At 50.0% G+C, this 17054-nt stretch overlaps 1 protein-coding gene across 1 annotated transcript in view; it reads left to right on the forward strand.

The window, feature by feature from the left end:
- Positions 1-1284: 1284 nt before the first annotated feature.
- Positions 1285-17054, forward strand: part of rin3 (Ras and Rab interactor 3) — a gene marked incomplete at its 5' end in the record, with an annotated part of 47598 nt that continues 31828 nt past the window's right edge. The window contains 10 exons of the mRNA XM_079530949.1: positions 1285-1308; positions 1877-1988; positions 4351-4423; positions 4749-4837; positions 4984-5831; positions 5958-6205; positions 7286-7445; positions 8130-8301; positions 9506-9627; positions 11169-11355. Coding sequence (XP_079387075.1) covers positions 1285-1308; positions 1877-1988; positions 4351-4423; positions 4749-4837; positions 4984-5831; positions 5958-6205; positions 7286-7445; positions 8130-8301; positions 9506-9627; positions 11169-11355 — 2035 coding nt within the window. The remainder of the gene's footprint in view (positions 1309-1876; positions 1989-4350; positions 4424-4748; positions 4838-4983; positions 5832-5957; positions 6206-7285; positions 7446-8129; positions 8302-9505; positions 9628-11168; positions 11356-17054) is intronic.

Consider the following 17054-nt stretch of genomic DNA (forward strand, 5'->3'; position numbering starts at 1 on the left):
GACACAGTACAACGTTAGCCTCTGGGAGCGACGCGGTACAACGTTAGCCTCTGGGAGCGACGCGGTACAACGTTAGCCTCTGGGAGCGACGCGGTACAACGTTAGCCTCTGGGAGCGACGCGGTACATCGTTAGCCTCTGGGAGCGACGCGGTACAACGTCACTAACGACATCCGAACTTTGCATGGCTGAAGAATCCACCAATGACAGCTCTGCTGCATTCAGAATCCACCAATGACAGCTCTGCTGCATTCAGAATCCACCAATGACAGCTCTGCTGCGTTCCGACTTCATGGAGGTTTGAAAATCCTCCTGTGAACCGGTGGTAAGCGGAGATCAGATTCAACGTCCCATAGCTGGTGGTGACGGAAGCGTTGTCATAGCAACCGGGTCAATGTTAAAAGCTGCCGTGGGTCTCAACTACTATACACAGAGTATACGTGTATAGCTGGGGGGTACGTATATATACGGACCTATCACATAACGTCCCATCGCTGGGGGGGTACATACACACATATATATATATATATATATATATATATATATATATACATACATACATACATACATACATACATACATACATACATACATACAGACAGACAGACCAACCTAAAAAAAAAATAACGTCCCATCGCTGGGGGATACGTATATATATATATACGGACATGGGAGAGAAAGAATTAATGAGTTAAACTTTGACCCCGTGACCTTTGACCTCCACAGCCCAGCCAGCCCTCCCCCGAGAACCACGGGAGCTCTGGACCTGCTGTCAATCATCTCGACTCCTCCTCCTGGCTCCTCCTCCTCTCCTCCCCTCCCCTCCTCCCCACCTCCTCCCCCACGACCGCGACGGCCCAAGCCCCGCCCCCCCGCCTCGAAGCCCTCCCAGCTGCCCCCCCGCACCTCCCCCCAACTCCCTTCCATACCTCCTTCCCTCCTCCCTTCCCTACCTTCTTCCCTCCCACCTCCTATCAGACCTTCTCCTGTAGCCTCCTCCTCCTCCCCTCCCCTCTCCCCCCCTCCCCTCTCCTCCCCTCCCCTCTCCTCCCCTCCCCTCTCCTCCCCTCCCCTCTGTCCCATTGTTTCCTCTCCTCCTCCTCCTCTCCTCTCCGCGGCTCCTGTGGCGCCCCCTGTGGCGGTGAGAGGAGGTTATCTGGGTCCGGGTGAAGACCAGGACCGGCCCGGGATCTCCAGGGATCCGGATCTTCTACAGAGACTGGTCGCCAGCACTTCGGTTTGGCGGCTGAACGGTCCGCGGCAAAGCCCGGAGCGGACTGCTGGGATGTTGACCGGAGAACTGCCTGGGGTAATTAAGACCGCCTTAATTAATATCACTATGAATACTAATTAGTATTAATAACATATTAAAGGACCACTTCACCACTTTTAAACTTCATATAATTGCTCCTCACTAATGTTCATGATCAAATATTAACATCTTATTCTACTCCGTCTGTGTCTCATAGGAGGGCTGTGGGCAGTTCAGAAACCAGTCTGTGTCTCATAGGAGGGCTGTGGGCAGTTCAGAAACCAGTCTGTGTCTCATAGGAGGGCTGTGGGCGGTTCAGAAACCAGTCTGTGTCTCATAGGAGGGCTGTGGGCGGTTCAGAAACCAGTCTGTCTCATAGGAGGGCTGTGGGCGGTTCAGAAACCAGTCTGTGTCTCATAGGAGGGCTGTGGGCGGTTCAGAAACCAGTCTGTCTCATAGGAGGGCTGTGGGCGGTTCAGAAACCAGTCTGTGTCTCATAGGAGGGCTGTGGGCAGTTCAGAAACCAGTCTGTGTCTCATAGGAGGGCTGTGGGCAGTTCAGAAACCAGTCTGTGTCTCAGTCTTCATAGTTTCTGTTTTGGTTTTTATTTAATTTTTTCTCCCAGACGTTCGTGGTTCATCGCACAGAAGAGCAGGATGCCACGCTGTCAGTACGCCTGACTGACAGCCAGGGGGCGCCACACGTACAGACCCTGTCTATACGACGGCACAACGCATGTGAGTTTTACACTAATCATCCATCCATCTTCAACCGCTTATCCGTAGTCGGGTCGCGGAGGCAACAGCTCCACCAGAGTGCTCCAGACTTCCCTCTCCAGAGCAACATTGTGACTTCCTCCTGGGGGATTCCGAGACGTTCCAAGGCCAGTGAGTCGATGTGTTTCCTCCCAGTGGGACGTGGTCCTTGGTCTGCCCCGGGGTCTCCTCCCAGTGGGACGTGATCCTTGGTCTGCCCCGGGGTCTCCTCCCAGTGGGACGTGATCCTTGGTCTGCCCCGGGGTCTCCTCCCAGTGGGACGTGATCCTTGGTCTGCCCCGGGGTCTCCTCCCAGTGGGACGTGCATCGAGGACCTCCCTAGGGAGGCGCCCGAGAGGCATCCTAACCAGATGCCCGAACCACCTCAGCTGACTCCTTTCCAGGCGAAGGAGCAGCGGTTCTACTCCGAGTCTCTCTCGTGTGACTGAACTTCTCACCCTATCTCTAAGGGAGGTGAACTTCTCACCCTATCTCTAAGGGAGGTGAACTTCTCACCCTATCTCTAAGGGAGATGCCAGCCACCCGTCGGAGAAAACTCATTTCGGCCGCTTGTATTCGCGACCGTATTCTTTCGGTCATGACCCACACTTCATGAATTATATGTTTAAATTAATCAGTTAGTAATTATAGTTGACATCCCTGCATTGTTTCATGTGAGGTTTTTACAAGTAAAACAGTGTGAAATTAGTTTTGTGCATACGGTAGTTATTTTTTATACGGTAGTTATTTTTTACACGTTAGTTATTTACGTATTTATTAGTTATTACGGTAGTTATTTATCCAAGAAGATAAATGTTTGTGGAGATGTGAAGCTCGTTCCACAAACAAACAGAACACTCGTAGGGTCTCTCTAGAACAGACAGTACACTCGTAGGGTCTCTCTAGAACACACAGAACACTCGTGTCTCTCTAGAACACACAGAACACTCGTAGGGTCTCTCTAGAACACACAGGACACTCGTAGGGTCTCTCTAGAACACACAGAACACTCGTAGGGTCTCTCTAGAACACACAGGACACTCGTGTCTCTAGAACACACAGAACACTCGTAGGGTCTCTCTAGAACACACAGAACACTCGTAGGGTCTCTCTAGAACACACAGAACACTCGTAGGGTCTCTCTAGAACACACAGAACACTCGTAGGGTCTCTCTGGAACACACAGGACACTCGTGTCTCTAGAACACACAGAACACTCGTAGGGTCTCTCTAGAACACACAGAACACTCGTAGGGTCTCTCTAGAACAGACAGGACACTCGTGTCTCTAGAACACACAGAACACTCGTAGGGTCTCTCTAGAACACACAGAACACTCGTAGGGTCTCTCTAGAACACACAGAACACTCGTAGGGTCTCTCTAGAACAGACAGGACACTCGTGTCTCTCTAGAACACACAGGACACTCGTAGGGTCTCTCTAGAACACACAGAACACTCGTAGGGTCTCTCTAGAACAGACAGGACACTCGTGTCTCTCTAGAACACACAGGACACTCGTAGGGTCTCTCTAGAACACACAGAACACTCGTAGGGTCTCTCTAGAACACACAGAACACTCGTGTCTCTCTAGAACACACAGAACACTCGTAGGGTCTCTCTAGAACACACAGAACACTCGTAGGGTCTCTCTAGAACACACAGCACACTCGTAGGGTCTCTCTAGAACAAACAGGACACTCGTAGGGTCTCTCTAGAACACACAGAACACTCGTAGGGTCTCTCTAGAACACACAGAACACTCGTAGGGTCTCTCTAGAACAAACAGGACACTCGTAGGGTCTCTCTAGAACACACAGAACACTCGTAGGGTCTCTCTAGAACACACAGAACACTCGTAGGGTCTCTCTAGAACACACAGAACACTCGTAGGGTCTCTCTAGAACACACATAACACTCGTGTCTCTCTAGAACACACAGAACACTCGTAGGGTCTCTCTAGAACACACAGAACACTCGTAGGGTCTCTCTAGAACAAACAGAACACTCGTAGGGTCTCTCTAGAACACACAGAACACTCGTGTCTCTCTAGAACACACAGAACACTCGTAGAGTCTCTCTAGAACACACAGAACACTCGTGTCTCTCTAGAACACACAGAACACTCGTAGGGTCTCTCTAGAACACACAGAACACTCGTAGGGTCTCTCTAGAACACACAGAACACTCGTGTCTCTCTAGAACACACAGAACACTCGTAGGGTCTCTCTAGAACAAACAGAACACTCGTAGGGGCTCTCTAGAAGCTCATTTAAAAACCTTACTTATAATATATAATTTGGTTGATTTTTGAGTTGAATCTTTTATAAAAATCTGTATTTCCAGATTTCCACATAGAAGGATCTGCTCTGATCTTTGATGACATCATCAAACTGGTGGCATTCTACTGTGTCAGCAGGTATGCACACGCACACGCACACACACACACTCACACGCGCACACACACACACACACACACACACACACACACACACACAGCTGGCTTCTTCCTTTCCTTGCATTGTATTTTTGTTCTTTGATATGTATTGTCTATATTTTGTACTACATGCTAAATAAATAAACCATAAAACCAAAACCAAACTGTGTGTGTGTGTGTGTGTGTGTGTGTGTGTGTGTGTGTGTGTGTGTGTGTGTGTGTGTGTGTGTGTGTGTGTGTGTGTCTGTGTGTGCGTGTGTGCGACTGTGCGCGTGCGACTGTGCTATCGTATGTTTCGACCAATCAGGGACATCCTGTCAGTCCGTCTGAGGTTACCCGGGGTCATCACCATGGCGACGAAGGAGGAGTTGGAGGCCATTTCAGCTATGGGATCAGGTACACGAAACTATCCTTTCAGCTATGGGATCAGGCTACTTTATTATTATCTACATTTCCCATGCGTGTGTGTGTGTGTGTGTGTGTGTGTGTGTGTGCGACTGTGCGTGTGTGTGTTTGTGCGTGCGTGTGTGTGCACTTGATAGATTTCTGGACATCATCGTTGAACCTCCAGACCGTGGGACAGAACCTCAGTGGGGGGTCTTCATCACATGACCACTACTGGTACCTGAACCCTGTTCCCATGGAGACCATAAACCCCGCCCCCTCCCCTCCTCAGCCAGACCCTGGGTCAGAACCACCCAGCGTCAGTGCTAGCTCAACCCACCATGCTAACCATGCTAACCCTGCTAGCCATGCTAACCACGCTGACCATGCTAGCCAGCAGAGCGACATCATCACCGCTAGCTTCCTGAACGACGCTAGCCGGCAGAACGGAGGAGACGCTAACGACCGAAACGCAGAGGTTGAAACCCATGCCAAAGCCACGTCCCCAAACCCGGAAGTGCTGCCTCATGAGGTCACGCCCCCCAACCAGGAAGTGCTGCCTCATGAGGCCACGCCCCCCAACCAGGAAGTCCTGCCTAATGAGGCCACGCCCCCCAACCAGGAAGTTCTGTCTCTGGCCACGCCCCCCAACCAGGAAGTGCTGCCTCATGAGACCACGCCTCCCAACCAGGAAGTGCTGCCTCATGAGGCCACGCCCCCCAACCAGCAAGTGCTGCCTCATGAGGCCACGCCCCCCAACCAGGAAGTGCTGCGTAAATACAAGCGACCTCCTCCCAGACCTCCCAGTCTGAGCTCCGCCTCCTCAGGCCCCTCCCCGCTCCTCGCTGCTGATAGGACGGGTGGAGGAGGAGGAGGTAAGAGGGATAGGGGGGCGTGTCCTCCTCCGCCCCGCCCCCTAGTGGTGGGGGGCGGAGTCAGACCTCCCGTTCCCCGGCTGCCCCCCGCCCCCCTGCAACGCCGCCGCGCCTCCTCCAAGGGAGGGCATGCCCCGCCCCCTCCCCCCCCTCCTGCTCCCGCCAGCCCCGCCCCCCTGGCGGAGGAGGAGGGGCATAAGGAGGAAAAGGGGGAGGACCCGCCAGGTAAGGAGATGCGTAGCTCCGCCCCCCCGCAGCAGCAGCAGTCGGCCGCCAAGCCGCCGCCCTCTCGTCCGGTCCCGCCTCCCCGGAGGAGGAGTCAGCCGCCTGGCCCCGCCCCCTGCCGGTCTCCCAGAGCCAATCAGAAGAAGGCCTCGCCCCCTCGTCCCGACGTGTCCCTGTACTCGCCACAGGGTGGCGCCGTGTTGCTGGGAACGGACTCGGGTTCCAGCAGCAGCGCAGAGGAAGAGGAGGAGCTAGAGGACGGGGAGGAGCCCAACACCAGGTAGGACTGACCCCTACATGACCCCTGTGACCCCTACATGACCCCTGTGACCCCTACATGACCCCTGTGACCCCTACATGACCCCTGTGACCCCTACATGACCCCTGTGACCCCTAGTGGTGTGTTGTTCAGTAGACAGAGTGATTAACCCCTAGTGGTGTGTTGTTCAGTAGACAGTGATTAACCCCTAGTGGTGTGTTGTTCAGTAGACAGTGATTAACCCCTAGTGGTGTGTTGTTCAGTAGACAGTGATTAACCCCTAGTGGTGTGTTGTTCAGTAGACAGTGATTAACCCCTAGTGGTGTGTTGTTCAGTAGACAGTGATTAACCCCTAGTGGTGTGTTGTTCAGTAGACAGTGATTAACCCCTAGTGGTGTGTTGTTCAGTAGACAGTGATTAACCCCTAGTGGTGTGGTGTTCAGTAGACAGTGATTAACCCCTAGTGGTGTGTTGTTCAGTAGACAGAGTGATTAACCCCTAGTGGTGTGTTGTTCAGTAGACAGAGTGATTAACCCCTAGTGGTGTGTTGTTCAGTAGACAGTGATTAACCCCTAGTGGTGTGTTGTTCAGTAGACAGTGATTAACCCCTAGTGGTGTGTTGTTCAGTAGACAGAGTGATTAACCCCTAGTGGTGTGTTGTTCAGTAGACAGTGATTAACCCCTAGTGGTGTGTTGTTCAGTAGACAGAGTGATTAACCCCTAGTGGTGTGGTGTTCAGTAGACAGTGATTAACCCCTAGTGTTGTGTTGTTCAGTAGACAGTGATTAACCCCTAGTGGTGTGTTGTTCAGTAGACAGTGATTAACCCCTAGTGGTGTGTTGTTCAGTAGACAGTGATTAACCCCTAGTGGTGTGTTGTTCAGTAGACAGTGATTAACCCCTAGTGGTGTGTTGTTCAGTAGACAGTGATTAACCCCTAGTGGTGTGTTGTTCAGTAGACAGTGATTAACCCCTAGTGGTGTGGTGTTCAGTAGACAGTGATTAACCCCTAGTGGTGTGTTGTTCAGTAGACAGTGATTAACCCCTAGTGGTGTGTTGTTCAGTAGACAGAGTGATTAACCACTAGTGGTGTGTTTTTCAGGCAGAGTGCGGCGGTGAAGAGGACCTCCACCACGGTGATGCTGGACCGGGCGCGGTCCCGTCTGTCCACCGTTCTGACCGCTCTGGTCGGCCACGACCGCCGCACCACGCAGCGCATCGTCCAGCTGGCCAGGGACCACCTGAGTTACTTTGGTAACCTGGTGAGTATAACAGGGACCAGTGTTGATTTGTAGGACACATGTACAAGATTTGCGGCACATTTTTCATAATTTTGTTGTAGTCCAACAGGTGAAGGAGCTAAACTAAGCTAAGCTAAGCTAACATGGTGTGTTGTCCTCCAACAGGTGAAGGTGCTAAGCTAAGCTAAGCTAACATGGTGTGTTGTGCTCCATCAGGTGAAGGAGCTAAGCTAAGCTAAACTAAGCTAAGCTAAGGCGGTGTGTTGTGCTCCAACAGCTGAAGGTGCTAAGCTAAGCTAAGCTAAGCTAAGCTAACATGGTGTGTTGTGCTCCAACAGGTGAAGGAGCTAAGCTAAGCTAACATGGTGTGCTGTGCTCCAACAGGTGAAGGAGCTAAGCTAAGCTAAGCTAAGCTAACGTGGTGTGTTGTGCTCCAACAGGTGAAGGAGTTAAGCTAAGCTAAGCTAACGTGGTGTGCTGTGCTCCAACAGGTGAAGGAGCTAAGCTAAGCTAAGCTAAGCTAAGCTAACATGGTGTGTTGTGCTCCAACAGGTGAAGGAGCTAAGCTAAGCTAACATGGTGTGTTGTGCTCAAACAGCTGAAGGTGCTAAGCTAAGCTAAGCTAAGCTAACATGGTGTGCTGTGCTCCAACAGGTGAAGGAGCTAAGCTAAGCTAAGCTAACATGGTGTGTTGTGCTCCAACAGGTGAAGGAGCATCGCGGCTTCACGCTGCAGACCATGTCGCGCCACTCGTCGTCCACGGAGCTCCTGCAGGAGATCCGACAGATGATGACCCAGCTGAAGATGTACCTGCTGCAGAGCACCGAGCTGCAGTCCCTGTTGGAGCCGCTCAGCGCCTACAGCCAGGACAAGCTGGGTAACACTTTATGACATAACACCCCCTCTACAGCCAGGACAAGCTGGGTAACACTTTATGACATAACACCCTCTCTACAGCCAGGAGTAGCTGGGTAACACTTTATGACATAACACCCCCTCTACAGCCAGGAGTAGCTGGGTAACACTTTATGACATAACACCCCCTCTACAGCCAGGAGTAGCTGGGTAACACTTTATGACATAACACCCCCTCTACAGCCAGGAGTAGCTGGGTAACACTTTATGACATAACACCCCCTCTACAGCCAGGAGTAGCTGGGTAACACTTTATGACATAACACCCCCTCTACAGCCAGGACAAGCTGGTTAACACTTTATGACATAACACCCCCTCTTTAGCCAGGAGTAGCTGGGTAACACTTTATGACATAACACCCCCTCTACAGCCAGGAGTAGCTGGGTAACACTTTATGACATAACACCCCCTCTAACGCCAGGAGTCGCTGGGTAACACTTTATGACATAACACCCCCTCTACAGCCAGGAGTAGCTGGGTAACACTTTATGACATAACACCCCCTCTACAGCCAGGAGTAGCTGGGTAACACTTTATGACATAACACCCTCTCTACAGCCAGGAGTAGCTGGGTAACACTTTATGACATAACACCCCCTCTACAGCCAGGAGTAGCTGGGTAACACTTTATGACATAACACCCCCTCTACAGCCAGGAGTAGCTGGGTAACACTTTATGACATAACACCCCCTCTACATCCAGGAGTAGCTGGGTAACACTTTATGACATAACAAACACCCCCTCTACAGCCAGGAGTAGCTGGGTAACACTTTATGACATAACACCCCCTCTACAGCCAGGAGTAGCTGGGTAACACTTTATGACATAACACCCCCTCTACAGCCAGGAGTAGCTGGGTAACACTTTATGACATAACACCCCCTCTACAGCCAGGAGTAGCTGGGTAACACTTTATGACATAACACCCCCTCTACAGCCAGGAGTCGCTGGGTAACACTTTATGACATAACACCCTCTCTACCCTGTGGAGAAGCTGGGTAACACTTTGTTATAACACCTCTATAACAACATGTGACTCTATGTGCGTGTGTGTGTGTGTGTGTGTGTGTGCATGTGCGTGTGCGTGTGTGTGTGTGTGTGTGTGTGTGTGTGTGTGTGTGTGTGTGTGTGTGTGTGTGTGTGTGTGTGTGTGTGTGTGTGCAGACTCCATGGTCGAGGCAGCGCTGTGTAAGACGGTGTTGAAACCTCTCAGAGAACCCATCTACCAACGTCTGGAGAAACTACACACCGACGATGGAACTACACACAGCCTGTCAATCAACCAGGTAACCACACCCACCTGTCAATCAACCAGGTAACCACACCCACCTGTCAATCAACCAGGTAACGATGGTTAGTTCCGAAATGTCCGGAATTGCCGGAAATTACATTTACCACATTAGAACGAATATTCTCCTGGGACATGTCCACAGGCTGGTTGTTAGACGACATGTCCACAGGCTGGTTGTTAGAGGACATGTCCACAGGCTGGTTGTTAGAGGACATGTCCACAGGCTGGTTGTTAGAGGACATGTCCACAGGCTGGTTGTTAGAGGACATGTCCACAGGCTGGTTGTTAGAGGACATGTCCACAGGCTGGTTGTTAGAGGACATGTCCACAGGCTGGTTGTTAGAGGGACATGTCCACAGGCTGGTTGTTAGAGGACATGTCCACAGGCTGGTTGTTAGAGGACATGTCCACAGGCTGGTTGTTAGAGGACATGTCCACAGGCTGGTTGTTAGAGGACATGTCCACAGGCTGGTTGTTAGAGGACATGTCCACAGGCTGGTTGTTAGAGGACATGTCCACAGGCTGGTTGTTAGAGGACATGTCCACAGGCTGGTTGTTAGAGGACATGTCCACAGGCTGGTTGTTAGAGGACATGTCCACAGGCTGGTTGTTAGAGGGAAATGTCCACAGGCTGGTTGTTAGAGGACATGTCCACAGGCTGGTTGTTAGAGGACATGTCCACAGGCTGGTTGTTAGAGGACATGTCCACAGGCTGGTTGTTAGAGGACATGTCCACAGGCTGGTTGTTAGAGGACATGTCCACAGGCTGGTTGTTAGAGGACATGTCCACAGGCTGGTTGTTAGAGGACATGTCCACAGGCTGGTTGTTAGAGGACATGTCCACAGGCTGGTTGTTAGAGGACATGTCCACAGGCTGGTTGTTAGAGGACATGTCCACAGGCTGGTTGTTAGAGGACATGTCCACAGGCTGGTTGTTAGAGGACATGTCCACAGGCTGGTTGTTAGAGGGACATGTCCACAGGCTGGTTGTTAGAGGACATGTCCACAGGCTGGTTGTTAGAGGACATGTCCACAGGCTGGTTGTTAGAGGACATGTCCACAGGCTGGTTGTTAGAGGGACATGTCCACAGGCTGGTTGTTAGAGGACATGTCCACAGGCTGGTTGTTAGAGGACATGTCCACAGGCTGGTTGTTAGAGGACATGTCCACAGGCTGGTTGTTAGAGGACATGTCCACAGGCTGGTTGTTAGAGGGACATGTCCACAGGCTGGTTGTTAGAGGACATGTCCACAGGCTGGTTGTTAGAGGACATGTCCACAGGCTGGTTAGGTGACATCATCATGACATGCTTGTTGTTTCGTGACTGAGGATATGAGTCTTGATTTTGTGGAACTTTGCTGCACCTGAAATATTTATTGTGTGTGCGTGCGTGCGTGCGTGCGTGCGTGCGTGCGTGCGTGCGTGCGTGCGTGCGTGCGTGCGTGCGTGCGTGCGTGCGTGCGTGCGTGCGTGCGTGCGTGCGTGCGTGCGTGCGTGCGTGCGTGCGTGCGTGCGTGCGTGCGTGTGTGTGTGTAGTCTCTGGTACTGAACAGCACCACCACGGCTCTAGGCGTGACCACGGCCGTTCCAGAACCTCCAGCGTTGGAGAAGATCAAGGTGAAACTGAACCTCCTCCACATGGAGTATTCACCTCAGAGGAAGATAGAGCTGCTGCTGAAGACCTGCAAGATCATCTACGACTGCATGGCAGTCAGCTGCCCAGGTAATAACCCTAACCCTAACCCTAACCCATGGAGTATTCACCTCAGAGGAAGATAGACCTGCTGCTGAAGACCTGCAAGATCATCTACGACTGCATGGCAGTCAGCTGCCCAGGTAATAACCCTAACCCTAACCCTAACCCTAACCCTAACCCATGGAGTATTCACCTCAGAGGAAGATAGAGCTGCTGCTGAAGACCTGCAAGATCATCTACGACTGCATGGCAGTCAGCTGCCCAGGTAATAACCCTAACCCTAACCCTAACCCTAACCCATGGAGTATTCACCTCAGAGGAAGATACACCTGCTGCTGAAGACCTGCAAGATCATCTACGACTGCATGGCAGTCAGCTGCCCAGGTAATAACCCTAACCCTAACCCTAACCCTAACCCTAACCCATGGAGTATTCACCTCAGAGGAAGATAGACCTGCTGCTGAAGACCTGCAAGATCATCTACGACTGCATGGCAGTCAGCTGCCCAGGTCATTTACACCAATTAACACTAATTAATACTAATTAACACTTTATGACAGTACCCTCTCTACCCTGTGGAGTAGCTGGGTAACACTTATGACATAACAAAAGTGCCCAAGTGTTGAAGCGCCCTTCAACTTTGGGCACTGGATAGCTGAAGTTTAAAGCTTGAGACCTCCATTAAAGGGTAAAATACTCTTCTTGGTTGTGGGAACAACATATCCAACGATGAGGACCCCAGGCCCAAAGATGTCCCCCTGGCAACTGTTTCAACTTTGGGTCAGCCTACATGTAAAAGTGCCCAAAGTTGAAGGGCAGAGCTTCAACTTCAGCTACCCAGTACCCAAGGTTGAAGCCCTTCAACTTTGGGCAGATCTACAAACTCGTAGTGCGGCACCGAGTGCCACGCTACGAGCTTGTAGATCTGCTATTTTTCAGTGGGGTACATTGAATCACTGGTCCTGGGTCAATCCAAGGGCCTACCACTCCACTCTCTTGATATGTTGTTCCCCAACTCTTGGAGAGTATTTAGGCCTTTTACTGGAGGTCCCAGCCCCTAAAATGACCCCAGGAGGAAGTGTTGACCTTTACTGAATTGCTTCAGTTTGAGTTCATTTGAGCACCTAAATTCAGATTTGGGCACCGTAGCATGTGGTTTTTAAGTGGTGGGCCTGGGGTCATCCTAGGGGCTAGAAGGTCGAGGGAAAGGCCTACATACTCTCCCAAGATGGAGGAACGACATATTGCAATCTGGGAACCCTCGGCCTTTGTATGCCTGGAAGGTGACTGGTTCAATTTCACCCAAAATCTAGGCCTAAGATTTGAGCCCTCAATATGGGGTACATCGCATCAATGGTCCTGGGTCACTAAGAGGGCCTACCACCCCACTCTCTTGATATGTTCTTCCCCAACTCTTGGAGAGTATTTAGGCCGTTTACTGGACCTCCTAGCCCCTAAAATGACCCCAGGAGGAAGTGTTGACCTTTACTGAATTGCTTCAGTTTGAGTTAATTTGAGCACCTAAATTCAGATTTGGGCACCGTAGCATGTGGTTTTTAAGTGGTGAAAGGCCTACATACTCTCCAAGAGTTGGGAAAGAACATATCAAGAGAGTGGAGTGGTAGGCCCTTGGATTGACCAGTGGATGCAATGTACCCCACTTTGAGGTGTCACGTTTTAGGCCTAGATTTAGGGTAGGAATGAACCAGTCGCCCTGTAGCCATACAAAGGCCTAGGGTTCCCAGATTGTAAAATGTTGTTCCTCCATCTTGGGAGAGTATGTAGGCCTTTCACTGGACCTCCTAGCCACTAAGATGACCTCAGGCCCACCACTTAAAGACCACATGTTAGGGTGCCCAAATCTGAAGTTAGGTGGTCAAATGACCTGAAACTGAAGCAATTCAGTAAAGGTCAACGCTTCCTCATGGGGTCATTTTAGGGTCTAGGACCTCCAGTAAAGGGTAAAATACTCTTCTTGGTTGTGGGAACAACATATCCAACGATGAGGACCCCAGGCCCAAAGATGTCCCCCTGGCAACTGTTTCAACTTTGGGTCAGCCTACATGTAAAAGTGCCCAAAGTTGAAGGGCAGAGCTTCAACTTCAGCTACCCAGTACCCAAGGTTGAAGCCCTTCAACTTTGGGCAGATCTACAAACTCGTAGTGCGGCACCGAGTGCCACGCTACGAGCTTGTAGATCTGCTATTTTTCAGTGGGGTACATTGAATCACTGGTCCTGGGTCAATCCAAGGGCCTACCACTCCACTCTCTTGATATGTTGTTCCCCAACTCTTGGAGAGTATTTAGGCCTTTTACTGGAGGTCCCAGCCCCTAAAATGACCCCAGGAGGAAGTGTTGACCTTTACTGAATTGCTTCAGTTTGAGTTCATTTGAGCACCTAAATTCAGATTTGGGCACCGTAGCATGTGGTTTTTAAGTGGTGGGCCTCGGGTCATCCTAGGGGCTAGAAGGTCCAGGGAAAGGCCTACATACTCTCCAAGAGTTGGGAAAGAACATATCAAGAGAGTGGAGTGGTAGGCCCTTGGATTGACCAGTGGATGCAATGTACCCCACTTTCAGGTGTCACGTTTTAGGCCTAGATTTAGGGTAGGAATGAACCAGTCACCCTGTAGCCATACAAAGGCCTAGGGTTCCCAGATTGTAAAATGTTGTTCCTCCATCTTGGGAGAGTATGTAGGCCTTTCACTGGACCTCCTAGCCACTAAGATGACCTCAGGCCCACCACTTAAAGACCACATGTTAGGGTGCCCAAATCTGAAGTTAGGTGGTCAAATGACCTGAAACTGAAGCAATTCAGTAAAGGTCAACGCTTCCTCATGGATGGGGTCATTTTAGGGCCTAGGACCTCCAGCAAAGGGTAAAATACTCTTCTTGGTTGTGGGAACAACATATCCAACGATGAGGACCCCAGGCCCAAAGATGTCCCCCTGGCAACTGTTTCAACTTTGGGTCAGCCTACATGTAAAAGTGACCAAAGTTGAAAGAAGGTTGTCAAATTAACTGAAACTGAAGCAATGGTGTAATTGTGCCCAAATCTGAAGTTAGGTGGTCAAATGACCTGAAACTGAAGCAATTCAGTAAAGGTCAACGCTTCCTCATGGGGTCATTTTAGGGCCTAGGACCTCCAGTAAAGGGTAAAATACTCTTCTTGGCTGTGGGAACAACATATCCAACGATGAGGACCCCAGGCCCAAAGATGTCCCCCTGGCAACTGTTTCAACTTTGGGTCAGCCTACATGTAAAAGTGCCCAAAGTTGAAGGGCAGAGCTTCAACTTCAGCTACCCAGTACCCAAGGTTGAAGCCCTTCAACTTTGGGCAGATCTACAAACTCGTAGTGCGGCACCGAGTGCCACGCTACGAGCTTGTAGATCTGCTATTTTTCAGTGGGGTACATTGAATCACTGGTCCTGGGTCAATCCAAGGGCCTACCACTCCACTCTCTTGATATGTTGTTCCCCAACTCTTGGAGAGTATTTAGGCCTTTTACTGGAGGTCCCAGCCCCTAAAATGACCACAGGAGGAAGTGTTGACCTTTACTGAATTGCTTCAGTTTGAGTTCATTTGAGCACCTAAATTCAGATTTGGGCACCGTAGCATGTGGTTTTTAAGTGGTGGGCCTCGGGTCATCCTAGGGGCTAGAAGGTCCAGGGAAAGGCCTACATACTCTCCAAGAGTTGGGAAAGAACATATCAAGAGAGTGGAGTGGTAGGCCCTTGGATTGACCAGTGGATGCAATGTACCTGTAGGAAAGACCTAGTTAATTGACTCAGCAATGCAAGGACTCATTGACACAGCAATGCAAGGACTCATTGACTCAGCAATGCAAGGACTCATTGACACAGCAAGGCTGATTGGCTGCCCCAGTAATAATTGTGATTAGGTTCAGCTTGCATGCTTTTCTCACTCAGTTCTCTGCTTAGTTTGGCCTGAGGAGCTGTGTTTTATTTTCCTCTCTGACTGTGTGTGTTCATGATAGTAAAAGTAAGTCTTTATTGTAGACTATGGTGCTTCCCTTTATATATACGGTCATGTTGTTATATATTTGTGTATGTTCTGAAAATGTGAATGTGATTTACTTTATGGAGAATTACATGTTTGATGCCTATGTTTGATACCTACTGTAGATGGGTTTAAACTGTATTTTGGTTTATGTAAGAATTATTTGATTGTTTATGATGATTCTAAAATAATGTTTATTTGTATTTATAGACCGCACTTCTGTTCAAGATTAAAGACACTAAATGAAGCAGCCCTCCTCCTGTGACTCTTTTATCGGAGTCCATCCATACGTGTACCGGCTCTATTCCAGTCATTTCCAGAGGCCCTAGTCCTCTATTTCAGTACCCCACTTTGAGGTCTCACGTCTTAGGCCTAGATTTAGGGTAGGATTGAACCTGTCGCCCTGTAGCCATACAAAGGCCTAGGGTTCCCAGATTGTAAAATGTTGTTCCTCCATCTTGGGAGAGTATGTAGGCCTTTCACTGGACCTCCTAGCCACTAAGATAACCCCAGGCCCACAACTTAAAGACCACATGTTAGGGTGCCCAAATCTGAAGTTAGGTGCTCAAATGACCTGAAACTGAAGCACTTCAGTAAAGGTCAACGCTTCCTCATGGGGTCATTTTAGGGCCTAGGACCTCCAGTAAAATGTAAAATACTCTTCTTTGTTGTGGGAACAACATATCCAACGATGAGGACCCCAGGCCCAAAGATGTCCCCCTGGCAACTGTTTCAACTTTGGGTCAGCCTACATGTAAAAGTACCCAAAGTTGAAAGGCAGAGCTTCAACTTCAGCTACCCAGTACTCAAGGTTGAAGCCCTTCAACTTTGGGCAGATCTACAAGCTCGTAGTGCGGCACCGAGTGCCACGCTACGAGCTTGTAGATCTGCTATTTTTCAGTGGGGTACACGGGGAAGGTTGCCGTATATTAGATTAGTCGATGGGTGGACTAGTGTAGAAACACAGGGAAGGTTGCCGTATATTAGATCAGTCGATGGGTGGACTAGTGTAGAAACACAGGGAAGGTTGCCTTATATTAGATCAGTCGATGGGTGGACTAGTGTAGAAACACAGGGAAGGTTGCCGTATATTAGATCAGTCGATGGGTGGACTAGTGTAGAAACACAGGGAAGGTTGCCGTATATTAGATCAGTCGATGGGTGGACTAGTGTAGAAACACAGGGAAGGTTGCCGTATATTAGATCAGTCGATGGGTGGACTAGTGTAGAAACACAGGGAAGGTTGCCGTATATTAGATCAGTCGATGGGTGGACTAGTGTAGAAACACAGGGAAGGTTGCCGTATATTAGATCAGTCGATGGGTGGACTAGTGTAGAAACACAGGGAAGGTTGCCGTATATTAGATCAGTCGATGGGTGGACTAGTGTAGAAACACAGGGAAGGTTGCCGTATATTAGATCAGTCGATGGGTGACTCTTCCAAGACAGATTTTGTGCTCTCATTAGAAGGCGGGTGTAAGTGCCATCCAACCGTTTCTCTAGTTTCTTTGAAAGTGTCCATGTCTCTGAGCCATAGAGTAGAATCGGCTCAACGGTCGTCCTAAATATCTTTACTTTTAACATCTTACTAAGCTGGGATGACCAGATCTTATGCATGTCATTGCAGGCTGACCAGGCCATACCCTTCCTAGTTTGAAAGTCCTTTTGGGAAGAAGATATATATATGAACCCAAATACTTGTAGTC

Source organism: Electrona antarctica (assembly GCF_951216825.1).
Source record: "Electrona antarctica genome assembly, contig: scaffold_64, whole genome shotgun sequence".
NCBI classification, from domain to species: domain Eukaryota; kingdom Metazoa; phylum Chordata; class Actinopteri; order Myctophiformes; family Myctophidae; genus Electrona; species Electrona antarctica.